The sequence below is a fragment of the Nipponia nippon genome, unplaced genomic scaffold (genome assembly GCF_047370975.1).
Source record: "Nipponia nippon isolate SJK-2023a ecotype South Korea unplaced genomic scaffold, ASM4737097v1 scaffold_26, whole genome shotgun sequence".
NCBI lineage: Eukaryota > Metazoa > Chordata > Aves > Pelecaniformes > Threskiornithidae > Nipponia > Nipponia nippon.
Genome location: NW_028262343.1, coordinates 4,523,475 through 4,540,162, shown reverse-complemented (window position 1 = coordinate 4,540,162; position 16,688 = coordinate 4,523,475). Strand labels below are relative to the sequence as shown.

General features: G+C 40.2%; 1 protein-coding gene across 6 annotated transcripts in view; it reads right to left on the bottom strand.

Moving 5' to 3' along the window:
- The window catches only part of LOC104012373 (A disintegrin and metalloproteinase with thrombospondin motifs 6), a 168,852-nt gene that overhangs the window by 61,611 nt on the left and 90,553 nt on the right, over nt 1–16,688 (bottom strand). For all 6 annotated transcript variants that reach the window (XM_087762590.1, XM_087762587.1, XM_087762588.1 and 3 more), the window contains one exon: nt 1,486–1,593. In XM_087762590.1, the coding sequence (XP_087618716.1) occupies nt 1,486–1,593 (108 nt within the window). The remainder of the gene's footprint in view (nt 1–1,485; nt 1,594–16,688) is intronic.

Sequence of the window (16,688 nt, the reverse complement as noted above, 5' to 3'; positions counted from 1 at the left end):
CTCATGGTTTAAAAAAATATAAATTGAGGTAAATTGCTCCTTGTCATTGACAAGGAGTGGTGGTTCCAAAATAAACCTAGACTGTTGATTTAAGAGTAGGGCTCCTAGCATTTTCTATTACTCTAATAAAAGGTAACATTTTTGGTAGAATGTGAAGGTCTCTCTATTTTCATTGGCTAAGTCTAAGAACTCTATTTTTTTTAAGTGATCCTTTCAATGAATTTATTTAACATGGTTTACCAGTATTTCCAAACTCAGCATGGAAAAGCCATGAGAATGACACTAGGTCATGGGTCCTGAATGAAGCCATCAGCAAGGATTAATAAACTGTGACGGCTGCCCAAAAGCTTTCATTCTTTTTATTTAAACATCAGATCGCAAGTCAAAATGCAGTGTAATCTTTGTTGAAACTAGCCCAGCTAGCATGGCAAGAGTCAGAACAGACAACAGATGACAGCAGTCATTGTTAGTAAAAAATCCAATCTGGAGCAGTAAATCTTAAGGACAGATGCAGCAACTCTTGGAGAGATACTGGAAATTGTTTAATATAATAAGTTTTCTTCACTTTGTAAAAACCTGCATAAAATGTATTATCTTGAAAAAAGGTATATGGAATTCACTTTTTTTCCCAGTACTTATCCTGTAAATTAATAATTAAAATATTTTTCTCTCCTCTTTAAGATCTGTATAGATTTTGCCTTGTAATTGAGAAACACTCTTTTACTATTCTTCTTAATCTAAAACTCATTTTCAGAACTTTGTCTGAAACTACTGATATATACAGTTAACATTTTAAAATCAAAATTCAAATATTCAGACAGATACAGTAGCACTAGGCTTATCTATTGCAACACTGACTTTCTGTACTTTTCTGTTAGGTAGGAAAGTTTATCAGACTGCATAGCAAAATCCTTTCAACTTAAACAGTTATGCAAGTATAACTGAATATTAAAGGAATAATTCAAAGTCAAAATAGAATGGTCACTGGGAAATATGGGCTTTTAGAAAACCCTTTTATTAAGGCAACTTTTTTTCTATATGCTTGTATGATTAAGCTTATATCTGAAGGAATAAAGTTTTTTTTATCTTCTAACAAAATAACAAAGTTCAGGCTCTAGATCTATGTTACACATTTTCAGAGTCCATAACAGACCTAGAGTTTAACAGTCCCTTATGGAAGAGTGCTATAAAGTTTAATAAAGATAAATCTAATAGAGTTTTTACAGAAATGACTCAAAAAATATACAGAGAGTATGTAACAGGATTTTTTTTGATCCAGGCTATAGAATTTTATAGCAAGGATAAATGTTTTATCAAATTACATATATAAAATAATTGTTAAATTCTGTAGGACACTTCCATTAGGATGCAAATGTATTCTGAACTAATAACTCTCTTTTTGAACTCTTATAATTGCTCATAAGGACTTTAATTTTGTAGTTCTTTCTTCCTGTAGTCTTCAAACAATAAATTATTTGTACTCACCCCCTTTTCAATGCTCCCTGTTTGGCAAAGAGTACCTTCAGCTGCTGGAATGCTGTTGGTAACACAGCGGTTACTTTTGCTGAGGCACCAGAGCTCTCTACACACTTCCTAGGAAAGAAGGCAGAAATAAGTTGATCAGAATAACAGACTCAAATTGCTTCCAGTCCTCATACACACACATATACACAAATTTGTTTTGAACAGAGACTATAAGAATTGGGCTGGAGAGATAAATCTATAGATGGTTGTGAAATACTCTGGAGCAATTTCAAAGGTACCATATTTGACCTGAGAATATTCCACCAAAAAAAATCTGGAAGCATCAAATTTTAGACTATAAGAATGTGTTTTTCACACCTGTCATGCAAGTAATGTTTTATAGTTGCTTTTTTCTTGATTAGTGCTAATACTGAGCTTAGTATATTTTAGTGGTGTTGTAAAAGTAGTCTTCAGATGTGCTGTGGTATCTCCATTACTGTCATTATCTGCCTCAAAATTCCATGGTAAAAGGATACTATTAATTTTGAAATATGAAACAGCAACATTTATTTTTGTTTCCTTTAAACTAAAAGTTTCTGAGCTCAGACTACTTGCACTCATCTTCTGTAACACATGCTAAAACATCACATGTATTTAGTACTAATTGAGCTACATACTAAAATATTTCCTTTAGGCTTTTTAGATTTGTGGCTGATATTTCATAAATTATTTAGCCTATCCTGTTTCCCTATGTTGTCAGCATTAAACAAACACATTTTTTTCAAATAACCTTTTTTCCTACAATATTTTCTTATTTGGTTTTACACATTTACTCATTTAAATTAAGCCAGTTCTGTTGACATTAGAGATTCATTGTTAAAACTATCTAAGGGTTGAAATTCATAATGTGGGCGTGATCCAAAGTTGGCTGAACAGTTTGGAAATCTTGATAGTCACTTCAGTTGCCTGTGGATTGGGCTATGTATGCAGAATGGAATCAGAAGTGTTTTGCTTTTATAGTAACTGACTGACATGATAATCTTTGTATTATTTTGTGATCTGTGTAAGAGTTCACAAACTGCTTATAGATATTTTCTATTTTTAAGTATTTTTGAAAATTGGAAAGATACTCAGATTTTTAAAATGATCTTATGATAGTCATTACTATTGCATTTTATTTAACAGCTGCTTGAAATCATACCCTACAAATAATTCTTGTACAGATTCTATGGCTGAACCTTGGTACAAAGAGCAAAAAGGAAAAGACAGTGTGAGTAAATAAAAGTTATTAGGTGTGTCCGTCCGTGTCCCCCCCCCCCCCCCAATTCATTATTTCTCCGAGGAAATGAATGAGTATCTGGCACCTAGGCTATCTTTTCTATACATCTCATCAGGAACAACTGTTATGTTTTACCCTAAGATTCATGTTTCTTGCATTGTACTTCATATAGAAATGGATTTATTTATACATTATTCACTAGCAGCTGCAGTAACAGTTCAACAGTACAAGCTTTGCTTGAATAATGCAAAATTCTTTTCCAAGTTTAAAATCAGCTGGTGCCATTCTTGCAGGATTGATATATACAGCGTATTTAGTTTCACAGTTGGTAGAAGCAAGATATCTTTTTAAAAATCCATTAAAAACATATGATATTAGAATGATCTGAAATGATGAGGAATGAATACTGATGATTTCTGGAGTTTCCATCCAATTTTTGACAATTAGGCCTAAGCTATTTCATTATATTGTTATGCACCAACTCCCATTTGGTGGGTGACTTTATGAAAACTTGAGCGAGTCGTGGAATAACTTGACATTCTTAAGCCTCTTTTTAGAAGAAATATTGCCACTTGTAAAAGCATACCTGCAGCTAATGTAGACTATCTTACTTTTCAAATTAGAATTTTTCATTGAAGAAATGCAAACAGTATAAATATTTACTTACTTAAATCTCTGAATAAAATGCTTTTGCCACTCAGCTGATAACATTTTCGGATTAAGATACACATTCACAAATAAACATATGGTTTAAAATATCAAATAGAACAGGCAAAGCACAGAAGATACATCACAAATATTCTTGGAAAATCTCTTTAACTAGATTACAAATTTCACAACCATCAAGCTGTTAAAATTCAACACTAAATCAAATTCACATCAAAATTAACCAGGAATCCAAACTTCAATCCAGTATTGATTTTAAAGCGAAAACCTAAAATTGGTTCCTTTCAGACACAGTATGAGGTGCTCCTATCATAATCCTGCTTTATATACTTTTTCATCTAATTTACTTGCTCATTTTATTGAGCAAAATTAATCTAATGCTTGTTTCATGTGTGGTTTATACTGAAAATTGTAATTACAAATGTCAGACTGTGACAATTCTACTTCTGACTCTGTGTTTGTTTTACATCTGATTAAGTTCAAATGTTTAAATTAATAGCTGTGCTGACTTCATGAAGTTTGGTTCAGTGTTCTGAAAAGCCAAAAATTCAACTGCATTAAGAAACAAAGATTTCAACCATTCCAATATAGACAGAAGCAAAAAATCAGATCTGGATAACAGTCTGGAATTTGAAAACATCTGTATTTCAGGATGATTTGAATCCAGAATTCTGGTTTGTGCTCCAGGGTTTACTTGCAGAATTTCACTTCTGATATGCCTACACAAGTACACCATCTATATATTAACATAAAAGGGGAAGTAATAATTAAAACATGTATTTCATTGCCAGGCTAACGTATCCAGAAATGAGAGTATTTAACAATTTCCTTCCAATAGGAAATGCATTCTTTCTGTATACTCAGGCTTCTTTGTAGCACTAGACTCCTCCAAATTCACTGAACTAACATCTCCCAGACACTGTAATTCCAAACAATCAGCTGAACTGTGTGAATTAATGGATACAGCACTCCAAAACTACTGTAGTCATTCATCTGTTTGCAGGATGATTCTATGCATGTCAGCTCACCTCCCTACTCCATAAAATGAGAAAAATAGTTTCCTTCTTCCTAAATTGCTTTGGGAGATAGAATGAAAAGCACTACATCAAAACTAGATATTATTACTGACATAGTCTGGTATTCCTTATTCAGACCTTAATTTCAGCAGGAGTTTGCCTCAGTAAATCCCTAAAGACAAAACAAAAGTAATGTAAAATTACTATGGGCTGTATCATACTATTAATATTTGAGCAAAAACCTCTGCTTAAATCAGAAAGGAGTTCTGTCTGAGACAGACATACAATATCCCAAAATCAACAGAATATTTCCTTATGGAAAACTATGCGAAACACAGAGGACTTATAAACTAAAATAACACAATGTATCAATTTATAGAAATAATTTATATTAAAACAAGAAATGAAAGAATGTATTTTTGTAATGTCTTTTAAACATAGCCACACTTATTTAAAAAGTTCTTTATTTTCCCCTGCTGCTTTGCATTTTAAAAAGTAGAATTTGAAGTACATTCTCCATCGGCCTGTACATGAAATGAAAAATAACATTAATAGTCATTTGAAAACAAATAAGATATCTAAAAAGAAGTGGAAAATCCATCTCTGCTCTTATTTCATTAAATGAAAATGGAATTATACCAGGTACTACTATGGCTATATCTTCTTTATTTTCACCTGATTTTGGAAAGTTAACAGAGAAATTCTTCTAAGGTGCATAAAGCTTTCTATTCTCCAGCTCAACTCTATACCTGGTACTACCTTAGTTTCATAGTTATTGATTTGAGATATTTCCTTATTACCACTATCCTATCAGTAACATCTCTAAGCAGCTGTTTTTAATAAGACAGCCTTAAAAACATATGAGGAACTGCCCTGGAAAGGTCAGGCCCAAAATCACTAGTAGAAAGTATACTGCTTTTTTTCACACACTAACACGCACGCATGCACGTACACCCACCCACGCACACCCACCCACAAACATAAGGTGACCCTTTATGGTAGCCTTTTCTTCATTGGTGGACATAGGATGAAGCTAACATATCTTTTGCCAACATTAAATTTGTGTGAATAATTTACTGAAACTAAGAGAAAGAAGCATAATCTGAAAATTAATCAATGATCTTAAAGTCAGTCTCCAAGTGTGTGGATTTAATAACTATTAATTTGTAAAGCAGACAAGGGAAAGTGTTTTAAAAATCCAGGAAACATAAACTGAAGCTGAGGCCTTTCACAAGATCAAGACAAGATAGATGACAACCTGTAACGGTGTATCTTAGGGCTCCATGACTTCAGTTTGGAATTCGGATGCTTGTATTTGCAGTAAATTAAACAAAGCTGAACCCATCTAGAGAAAAAAAACAGCAAATCAAATTATCTTCCTTTTGCCTAAGTGTTATCAATGATGGAGCCTCTTTCTGTTGTGTCATGCAGAGTTACACATAGGCATTTCAAATTATGTATCATCTAAGCATCCTATATCATAATCATCATAAATGGTAACAATACAGCACAATGAAAACTCAGTAATATGAGCAAAGATCAAATTGCTGTGCTGTTCTTAATGTTTTCAACGCTAATGAAAGCCTCCAACAAAAGTTAGCAGTTTGGCCCATAATTAAAAATAAAAAAAAAGATGGGAAAAACATTCACAATGCATATTAAACTATGATAATCTGGGAATTTTTTTTTTCATAAAATTTTAAAATGTTAATTAGGATTTTATGTTACTTCAGCATGTTTCATCTATAATATGCTGCACCTCTTGATGAGCATTTGCTAAAACAGAGCATAAAAATAACTAGCTTGAATTGTGACTTACAATTCTGATCTGAAAAGCATCAACCTAGAGTATTTTCAGCCTCATTGCTTAACTACTGATGGCAACATGATTAAAACTAGAAGGCTGATTATAATTACAGGTGAACTTCAGAAGGTTCAAAGTTTAGTTCAGATAAGCACCCAAAAGTAACCATTTTAGTGGTCAACTAACCTAATGCTCATTAAGTGGTGCAGCATGTTATGAAACATAACATGCTGAAAGAATGTGAACTAGAATCTGAAGCTTAGGTTGTACATTCATATTATGTTACCAGCGTTCTTTCCTAAATATTGGGTGCTTATGTGAACCTTATGGAAACTACAGAAGCCCTACAAGGTCAATCACCTCCAAGTAACATCTTCCCTTTCAAACCCATACAATCATCTATCCCATCTTTATTCCAACCACATTCCAGTATCTGGAATCTCATTGTTGCTTCTACAATCATCTAATGCACTCCTCCTGCTTTGATCACTGGCTTCCCCTTGCACTTTTTAAACAGCTTCCATAAGATCCAGGTACATTTGTGTGTTATGTCTATGTCGGGGGGGGGGGGAGAAGGGAAAGGGGGTTTGGAGACAAGACAGTCCTAGGAAAGAAGAAAGGGGACTATGGGAACTTGTTAAAAAAAGATACAAAAAGGATTTAAAACCACTTTAGGATTCAGAAAGAGGAAAAGTTCTGGGATTTCCCTTGGCTATATATCTCCTAATCTAACCAAAAAAGGGAACAAAATTCACTTTAAGAATAAAGCTGAAAGCATTTCAAACATTCTTAATTACAACACGATCCTGTAAGTCCTTACACAAGAAAAGCTCAAAAAGTAAATCATTCTAAATGCAAAAGGTCTGCACAATAGCAATGAGAGTTTTTGCACTTGACAGGCAAGACTTCATGAAATAAAAAATAATGGAAAGGTTGATAAAAATGACAGAGTATAATACCAGGATCTTCAATTCCTCTCTTTGCCTACACATACTTTTAACACCAATTTATAAGCAACATAATATAAATCAATCTGATCGAACTACTGTCCTGGTTTCAGCTGGGATAGAGTTGATTTTTCTTCCTAGTAGCTGGTATAGTGCTGTGTTTTGGATTTAGTATGAGAGTAATGTTGATGATAACACACTGATGTTTCAGTTGTTGCTAAGTAGCGCTTACACTAAATCAAGGACTTTTCAGCTTCCCATGCTCGGCCAGGTGCACAAGAAGCTGGGAGGGGGCACAGCCAGGACAGCTGACCCAGACTAGCCAAAGGGCTGTTCCATACCGTATGATGTCATGCTCAGTATATAAACTGGGGGGAGTTGTCTGGGGGGCAGCGATCACTGGTCGGGGACGTGCTGGGCATTGGTTGGCGAGTGGAGAGCAATTGTATAGTGTATCACTTGCTTTGTATATTATTATAATATTATATTATTATTATTATTATTATTATTATTATTATTATTATTATTATTACTATTACTATTACTATTAGTATTACTATTACTACTATTCTATTTCATTTTACTTCAATTATTAAACTGTTTTTATCTCAACCCACGAGTTTTCTGACTTTCACCCTTCCAATTCTCTCCCCCATCCCACTGGGGTGGGGGGAGTGAGCGAGCGGCTGTGTGGTGCTTAGTTGCTGGCTGGGTTTAAACCACGACAGTCCTTTTTGGCGCCCAACGTGGGGCACGAAGGGTTTGAGATAATAACAGATTAATCAGAGTGTATTAAGGAATTTGTATCTGTTAACAGTTGCTGGTCATAATATTGATTCATCTGTTCTCGGTATTAGTCTACCTGATTTGCACCATGCTCTTATTTTTGCAGTACATGTTAAAGATTGGTGTTGGGTTTTGCAGTTTGCTGTGCTCTGCAGTGATCAGTGATGTTTTGCCTGGGAGATTTGTTATTATAACACTGACCTTAAGCATTATCTGGTATTTGGGTTCTGTAGTGAAGCCATTACTGTACTTCGGGTACCACCTCGTGGAGACAATTAGCAATTACACCTCTTCTTCTGAGGTTTTTTATGGAGGAAATACAGAATGGCACCTTTGTTGTTTTCTTCTATGATGTTTCCTCCTTCATTACAATAACTTTTCAGTATCTTGAACATCCCTGGGTAGTTAAGATATATCTATTGGTAGTTCTTGGGAATATTGTTTCAGTTTTGTCTAAGGTTAATAATCAGTTTAAGAATATCATCCAGAGATCTGCTCCAAGGCTGGATAGTTATGAGTGGCAGGGTGTGTGGGAGAGCATGGGCAAATGCTTAGGACGGTGGGCCCCTCCAGTGTTTTGGAACTTCACCCCTGAACAAGTGCAGAATCCTGAAAAACTAGTAAAGTATTTGGAAAAAGTATGCTGTCACCCTGGCAACTTGAAAGAGAGACACAAATCACTGCAACATGCTGGGGCCTGGCCCATGCCTACCGAGCCCTGTTCAACACTATTCAGAACCCTCAAGGGGAAGAGAAGGTCTCTGGATCTGATGACAAAATGACAGCCCCCGAGGCTGCGCCAGCCCCCGCAGCTGCACCAGCCCCCGCAGCTGTGCCAACCCCCGCAACAGGCACTGTGGCTGCACCAGCCCCCACGACAGGCACTGTAGCTGATCCAGAAAACCAACCCGTGCCAGTATGTCACCCAGGCAAGCTGACCACCATGGAGAGAGGTATCCAGTACCTGAGGGAATTAGCTGTGCTGGAAGTGATTTATAATGACCCGGACAACGAGCAGTTACTCAAAGATCCAGATGAAGTCCCGTGCACACGACCCATGTGGCGGAAGTTTGTGCGGAGCGCACCATCATTGTATGCAAACTCTTTGGCAACAATGACCTGGAAAGATGAAGAGGGACCAACAGTGGATGAAATGGCTAGCCAACTCCGACACTACGAAGAAAGTCTGTCTTCCTCCCTACGGGCCTGTGTCTCGGCTGTGGAGAAACTGTCCCAGAAGGTCCAGCAACTCGAAGAGGATATATCCTACTCCTCACCTGTATGGACCAGTATCTCAGCCATTAGGAGTAAGCATCCCTCTGCTCAAGAGAGAAGATATAGTGGATACACACCACGGGCCACCCTGTGGTTTTATCTGCGTGACCATGGAGAGGACATGAGGAAGTGGGATGGAAAATCTACCTTGACCCTAGAGGCATGGGTACGTGAGTTGCAAGGAAAAACAACTACAAAAGGTGGTTCTCCCAGGAAAATTGCTGCTCCAGTTCCCAGTGAGCAGTTCCCCAGACAGAGCAGAAGGGCTGATTTTGTTTCCGATCTTAATAAAGGGATTTTTGACTTCCATTTACAAGAAGTGAGTAACAAATGATATGACCAGGACTAGAGGGGCCCTGCCTCCAGACAGGTGGAGGAAAGGAACAATCGGGTGTTCTGGACTGTGTGCATTCGGTGGCCTGGCACATCAGACCCACAGGAATATAAGGCTCTAGTGGACACCAGTGCACAGTGTACCTGAATGCCATCAAGCTATACAGGGGCAGAACCCATCTGTATTTCTGGAGTGACAGGGGGATCCCAAGAGCTGACTGCATTGGAGGCTGAAGTGAGCCTAACTGGGAAGGAGTGGCAAAAGCACCCCATTGTGACTGGCCCAGAGGCTCCATGCATCCTTGGCATAGACTACCTCAGGAGAGGGTATTTCAAGGACCCAAAAGGGTACCGGTGGGCTTTTGGCATAGCTGCCTTGGAGACGGAGGAAATTAAACAGCTGTCTACCCTGCCTGGTCTCTCAGAGGACCCTTCTGTTGTGGGGTTGCTGAGGGTCAAAGAACAACAGGTGCCAATCGTTACCACAACAGTGCACCGGCGGCAATATCGCACCAACAGAGACTCCCTGATTCCCATCCATAAATCGATTCGTCAACTGGAGAGCCAAGGAGTGATCAGCAAGACTCATTTACCTTTTAACAGTCCCATATGGCCAGTGCGAAAGTCTAATGGAGAGTGGAGACTAACAGTAGACTATCGGGGCCTGAACGAAGTCATGCCACCAGAGTGCTGCCGTGCCGGACATGCTAGATCTTCAATACGAACTGGAGTCAAAGGCAGCCAAGTGGTATGCCACCATTGATATTGCTAATGCGTTTTTCTCAATTCCTTTGGTGGCAGAGCGCAGGCTGCAGTTTGCTTGCACTTGGAAGGGGGTCGAGTACACCTGGAATTGACTGCCCCAGGGGTGGAAACACAGCCCCACCATTTTCCATGGACTGATCCAGACTGCACTGGAACAGGGTGGGGCTCCGGAACACCTGCAATACATTGATGACATCATCGTGTGGGGCAACACAGCACCAGAAGTTTTTGAGAAAGGGAAGCAAATAGTCCAAATCCTTCTGGAAGCCAGTTTTGCCATAAACCAAAGTAAGGTCAAGGGACCTGCACAGGAGATCCAGGTTTTAGGAATAAAATGGCAAGATGGACGTCGTCAGATCCCAATGGATGTAATCCACAAAATAACAGCCATGTCTCCACCAACCAGCAAAAAGGAAACACACAAGCATTCTTGGGCGTTGTGGGTTTTTGGAGAATGCATATTCCAAATTACAGTCTCATCGTAAGCCCTCTCTATCAAGTGACCCAGAAGAAGAACGATTTCAAATGGGGCCCTGAGCAACGACAAGCCTTTGAACAAATTAAACGGGAGATAGTTCGTGCAGTGGCCCTTGGGCCAGTCCGGGCAGGACAAGATGGAAAAAATGTGCTCTACACTGCAGCCGGGGAGAATGGCCCTACCTGGAGCCTCTGGCAGAAAGCACCAGGGGAGACTCGAGGTCGACCCCTAGGGTTTTGGAGTCGGGGATACAGAGGATCCGAGGCTGGCTATACTTCAACTGAAAAAGAGATATTGGCAGCATATGAAGGGGTTCGAGGTGCTTCAGAAGTGGTTGGTACTGAAGCACAGCTCCTCCTGGCACCCCGACTGCCAGTGCTGGATGTTCAAAGGGAGGGTCCCCTGTACACATCATGCAACTGATGCTACGTGGAGTAAGTGGGTCGCACTGATCACACAACGGGCCCGAATAGGAAACCCCAGTTGCCCAGGAATCTTGGAAGTGATCACGGACTGGCCAGAAGGCAAAGATTTCGGAATATCACCAGAGGAGGAGGTGACGCGTGCTGAAGAGGCCCCACCATATAATAAACTACCAGAAAGTGAGAAGCAATATGCCCTGTTCACTGATGGGTCCTGTCATCTTGTGGGGAAGCACTGGAGGTGGAAAGCTGCTGTATGGAGTCCTGTATGACAAGTTGCAGAAACTGCTGAAGGAGAAGGTGAATCGAGTCAGTTTGCAGAGGTGAAGGCCATCCAGATGGCTTTAGATATTGCTGAACGAGAAAAGTGGCCAATGCTCTATCTCTGTACTGACTCATGGATGGTGGCAAATGCCCTGTGGGGGTGGTTGCAGCAATGGAAGCAGAGCAACTGGCAGCGCAGAGGCAAACCCATCTGGGCTGCCGCATTGTGGCAAGATATTGCTGCCCAGATAGAGAACCTGGTTGGAAAAGTACGTCACGTAGATGCTCACGTGCCCAAGAGTCGGGCCACTGAAGAACATCAAAACAACCAGCAGGTGGATCAGGCTGCTAAGATTGAAGCGGCTCAAGTGGAGCTGGACTGGCAACATAAGGGTGAATTATTTCTAGCTTGGTGGGCCCATGACACCTCAGGCCACCAAGGAAGAGATGCAACATATAGATGGGCTCAGGATCGAGGGGTGGACTTGACCATGGACACTATTGCACGTTATCTGTGAATGCGAAACATGCGCTGCAATCAAGCAAGCCAAGCGGTTCAAGCCTCTCTGGTATGGAGGACGATGGCTGAAATATAAATATGGGGAGGCCTGGCAGATTGATTATATCACACTCCCACAAACCCGCCAAGGCAAGCGCCATGTGCTTACAATGGTGGAAGCAACCACCGGATGGCTGGAAACATATCCTGTGCCCCATGCCGCTGCCTGGAACGCTGTCCTGGGCCTTGAAAAGCAAGTCCTATGGCGACATGGCACCCCAGAAAGAATTGAGTCAGACAACGGGACTCATTTCCGAAACAGCCTCATAGACACCTGGGCCAAAGAGCATGGCATTGAGTGGGTATATCACATCCCCTATCATGCACCAGCCTCCGGGAAAATCGAACAATACAATGGACTGTTAAAGACTACACTGAGAGCAATGGGTGGTGGGACATTCAAACACTGGGATACACATTTAGCAAAGGCCACCTGGTTAGTCAACACTAGGGGATCTGCCAATCGAGCTGGCCCTGCCCAATCAAGACTTTTACATACTGTAGAGGGGGATAAAGTCCCTGTAGTGCATGTAAAAAACATGCTGGGGAAGACAGTCTGGGTTACTCCTGCTTCAGTCAGAGGTAAACCCATTCGTGGGATTGCTTTTGCTCAAGGACCTGGGTGCACTTGGTGGGTGATGCGGGAGGATGGGGAAGTCCGATGTGTACCTCAAGGAGATTTGATTTTGGGTGAAAATAGCCAATGAACTGAATTGTATGATGTTAATTGCTATATAGTACTGGATGTCATCACTTCAATGATTACTGTGTGCCATATCAACGGTATTACAGTAAGAATCACCCAAATTAATGAAGAATAAACTTTGAGGAAACCAAGCAAAGTGCAGTGGTGATGGAACCAGAACTGACTTCAGCATGCAACAATCCAACACCACACACCATCTCTCCTGCCCTGAAAGACTGTTATGATGGATGAAGCCCAAGGTCATGGACTAAATGAACTCAACAAACATTTTAGAGGGATAGCCTATAGACTAAGGAAATTATATCTGTGTGTGTGTGTATATCTATAGCTATAGCTATAGCTATAGCTATCTGTATCTATCTCAAAAGACTGTAAAAGTTGTGGTGATTAATTGGAATGTATTGAAAAGTGTGAGACCTGGGCATAACGTATATGATATGGAATAAGGGGTGGATATTGTCCTGGTTTCAGCTGGGATAGAGTTGATTTTTCTGCCTAGTAGCTGGTATAGTGCTGTGTTTTGGATTTAGTATGAGAATAATGTTGATAACACACTGATGGTTTAGTTGTTGCTAAGTAGCGCTTACACTGGTCAAGGACTTTTCAGCTTCCCATGCTCGGCCAGGTGCACAAGCAGCTGGGAGGGGGCACAGCCAGGACAGCTGACCCAGACTGGCCAAAGGGCTATTCCATACCGTATGATGTCATGCTCAATATATAAACTGGGGGGAGTTGGTCGGGGGGCAGCGATCGCTGCTCGGGGACGTGCTGGGCATTGGTCGGTGGGTGGTGAGCAATTGTATAGTGTATCACCTGCTTTGTATATTATTATTGTATTATATTATTATTATTATTACTACTACTACTACCACCATTCTATTTCATTTTACTTCAATTATTAAACTGTTCTTATCTCAACCCAGGAGTTTTCTGACTTTCACCCTTCCAATTCTCTCCCCCATTCCACTGGGGTGGGGGGAGTGAGCGAGCGGCTGTGTGGTGCTTAGTTGCTGGCTGGGGTTAAACCACGACAACTACTTATGCTCTGCTAACAAACACCAAGTATAAAGTGACTTAACCATGGTATGAAGTATGAAGCCAGGGAAAAAAGTCACTTTTCAGTGAGTTACTAAGTACCATGTACAGATTCAACTGAATGCACAATCCTAGTCATAGTATTAATGGGTGAGGGAACAGAAGGGAACCGGTAGTTCTGGTGCAAAGATACACACAGCAGCGGCTTCTCTGCCTTTCCTTTTTGAAAAAACAGCTTCCAGAATCTGCTTCCACCTTCCTATAAAAGCCCTACGTCAAGCTAAATACCTCTCTCTATTTAACTGGAATAAATCACATCAGTGTTTCATGAAAACAATGACAGTTTAATTTACTAACACTAAAATTTGCATCACCTGATTACAAGGGTCAATTGTAATTCAGGCTATTTTGCATGAAATTTCTTTTCTAAGAGATATTATAGAACTGTTGCGTATAGCAATTTGTTTACTCTCCTGGATTTAAAAGTTAGCTGACCAGATGCTGTTTTGTTTTGCTCATTACTAACTAATTCAGTTACACTGTACTGTCTCTGAACTGGCATGTGGGAAACTAGGAAGCAGTGAAGGTATGACAACTGCATGTCCTATATTTCTGTAGTTGACACTTTCCCAGCAACTTTCTATTAATGGCAATTAACTTTATGGACACTCCTCATAATTCATTAAAAGCTTCCTAGAGACAAATAGTGCAAGGTAGCTACTGAAGGCAGAAGGAGGACTCCTTATCCAGAGAATGTATCTTCATTCTGCCTGTTTACAAGCAGTAAGTTCATAGCTTGAATTCTATCTGTCTTCCAAAATACACTAACAAAATGTGAATAAAAACTGGTATTTGAGTTTTAAGCTATTTTTGCTGGCAAACTAACTGTAGAACTTAATTGCAAACATAAGACCATGACAAAGAAGAGAGCTACCTGTCATCAGCTAAAATACATTACCTGATGTTTTAAACCCTAGTGTGAAATACGAATAGATCGCCCCTGCTGATTTCAGTGAAGCCATGTATGCAAAGGAAAGGAAACTTTGTCCCCTTATCCCTCTACTCAAAGTATTTACTGACACCAATGATGGTTTTGCATTTTAATGCAAAAAAATATACCAAAGATTTGTTAGGCACTCTCTCTGAAAACCATGCTAGCTGCCAACAGCTTCACAGATCATAAAATGCACCACAGCAATATCAATCATATGCATAAAGTATTAACTGCTATTAAAATGTCTGAGGTTTTAGCCTCTGTCCTAAAAATGTGGGGACCAGCTCTACAGCAACGCATTATTTTGAACCACAAAATCTGTAAGTTACAGTCAGGCATATCCCAGGTATTATTTAAACTCATAAAACAGAGAGAAAATTCAAAGTCAAGACTGGAATTCTGTCCAGAGACAGCCATCAGCCAACTGTTATTAGGCAGATGCTCAAAGGTTAAGGAGGTAAAGAGTCAATGAAAAAAGTTCTCCTTACACTCACCTAAATAAAAGGATTGAAAAAGTTTCTGAAGTTTCAGGGAAACTGGCATGCAAACAGAGCAGAGGAGAACTGAGCCACACCTGACGATCAGCAGGGAATTCATACTGCATCACCCTAGAAGATGTAGCATATCTAGTACCTACATAAAAGAACAGGAACTAGCACTGTTCCTAATAACCTCAAAATCTCCCACTGCAGTGAATCCAGTAAGATACTTGAAAGCATGTATTGCCTTTAAGAAAAAGCTATGCGTCAGTATTATATGGTGAAATTTCCACCATTACAATTTGGCTCACTGGAAGTCATAAATTTAACTTTCTCCTGAATCTGAAAGTGTACCCTAAAAATGAAATATCTTAAGTATCTTGAGACATTGCCTCTCAATTCTTTATTCAAAGTATCTGTTTCTTCACTTAAATTCTCTAAAATTGCCCCTGTATGAGAGATGGTGGAAAGTATAGTATAAAGAACAATGCACATGTGACATGAGAAGAATCACTGCCTTCTTGCAAACATGTAGCCTTAGTTTTTTAGGTCAAAGAGCTAAAGCATCTCTTTGAATTCTTGTCTGACTTAATGTGCTGAACGATATAGGGAAATCTGACCAATAGAATCATAGAATCATAGAATCATCAAGGTTGGAAAAGACCCTTAAGATCATCGAGTCCAACCGTTAACCTAACACTGCCAAGTCCATCTATACCATGTCCTCAAGCGCCACATCTATCCGTTCTTTAAATACCTCCAGGGATGGAGACTCAACCACTTCCCTGGGCAGCCTGTTCCAATGCTTGACCACCCTCTCGGTGAAGAAGTTTTTCCTAATATCCAACCTAAACCTCCCCTGGCGCAGCTTGAGGCCGTTTCCTCTCGTCCTATCACTCGTTACTAGGGAGAAGAGACCAACCCTCACCTTGCTACAACCTCCTTTCAGGTAGTTGTAGAGAGCAACAAGGTCTCCCCTCAGCCTCCTCTTCTCCAAACTAAACTACCCCAGTTCCCTCAGCCACTCCTCATAAGACGTGTCCTCCAGACCCTTCACCAGCTTCGTTGCCCTTCTTTGGACACGCTCCAGCACCTCCATGTCCTTCCTGTAGTGAGGGGCCCAAAACTAAACACAGTACTTGAGGTGTGGCCTCACCAATGCCAAATACAGGGGCACTATCACCTCCCTGGTCCTGCTGGCCACACTATTCTTGATACAGGCCAGGATGCCATTGGCCCTCTTGGCCACCTGAGCACACTGCTGGCTCATGTTCAGGCGGCTGTCAACCAACACCCCCAGGTCCTTTTCCGCCAGGCAGCTCTCCAGCCCCTCCTCCCCCAGCCTGTAGCATTGCATGGGGTTGTTGTGACCCAAGTGCAGGACCCGGCACTTAGCCTTGTTGAATCTCATACAGT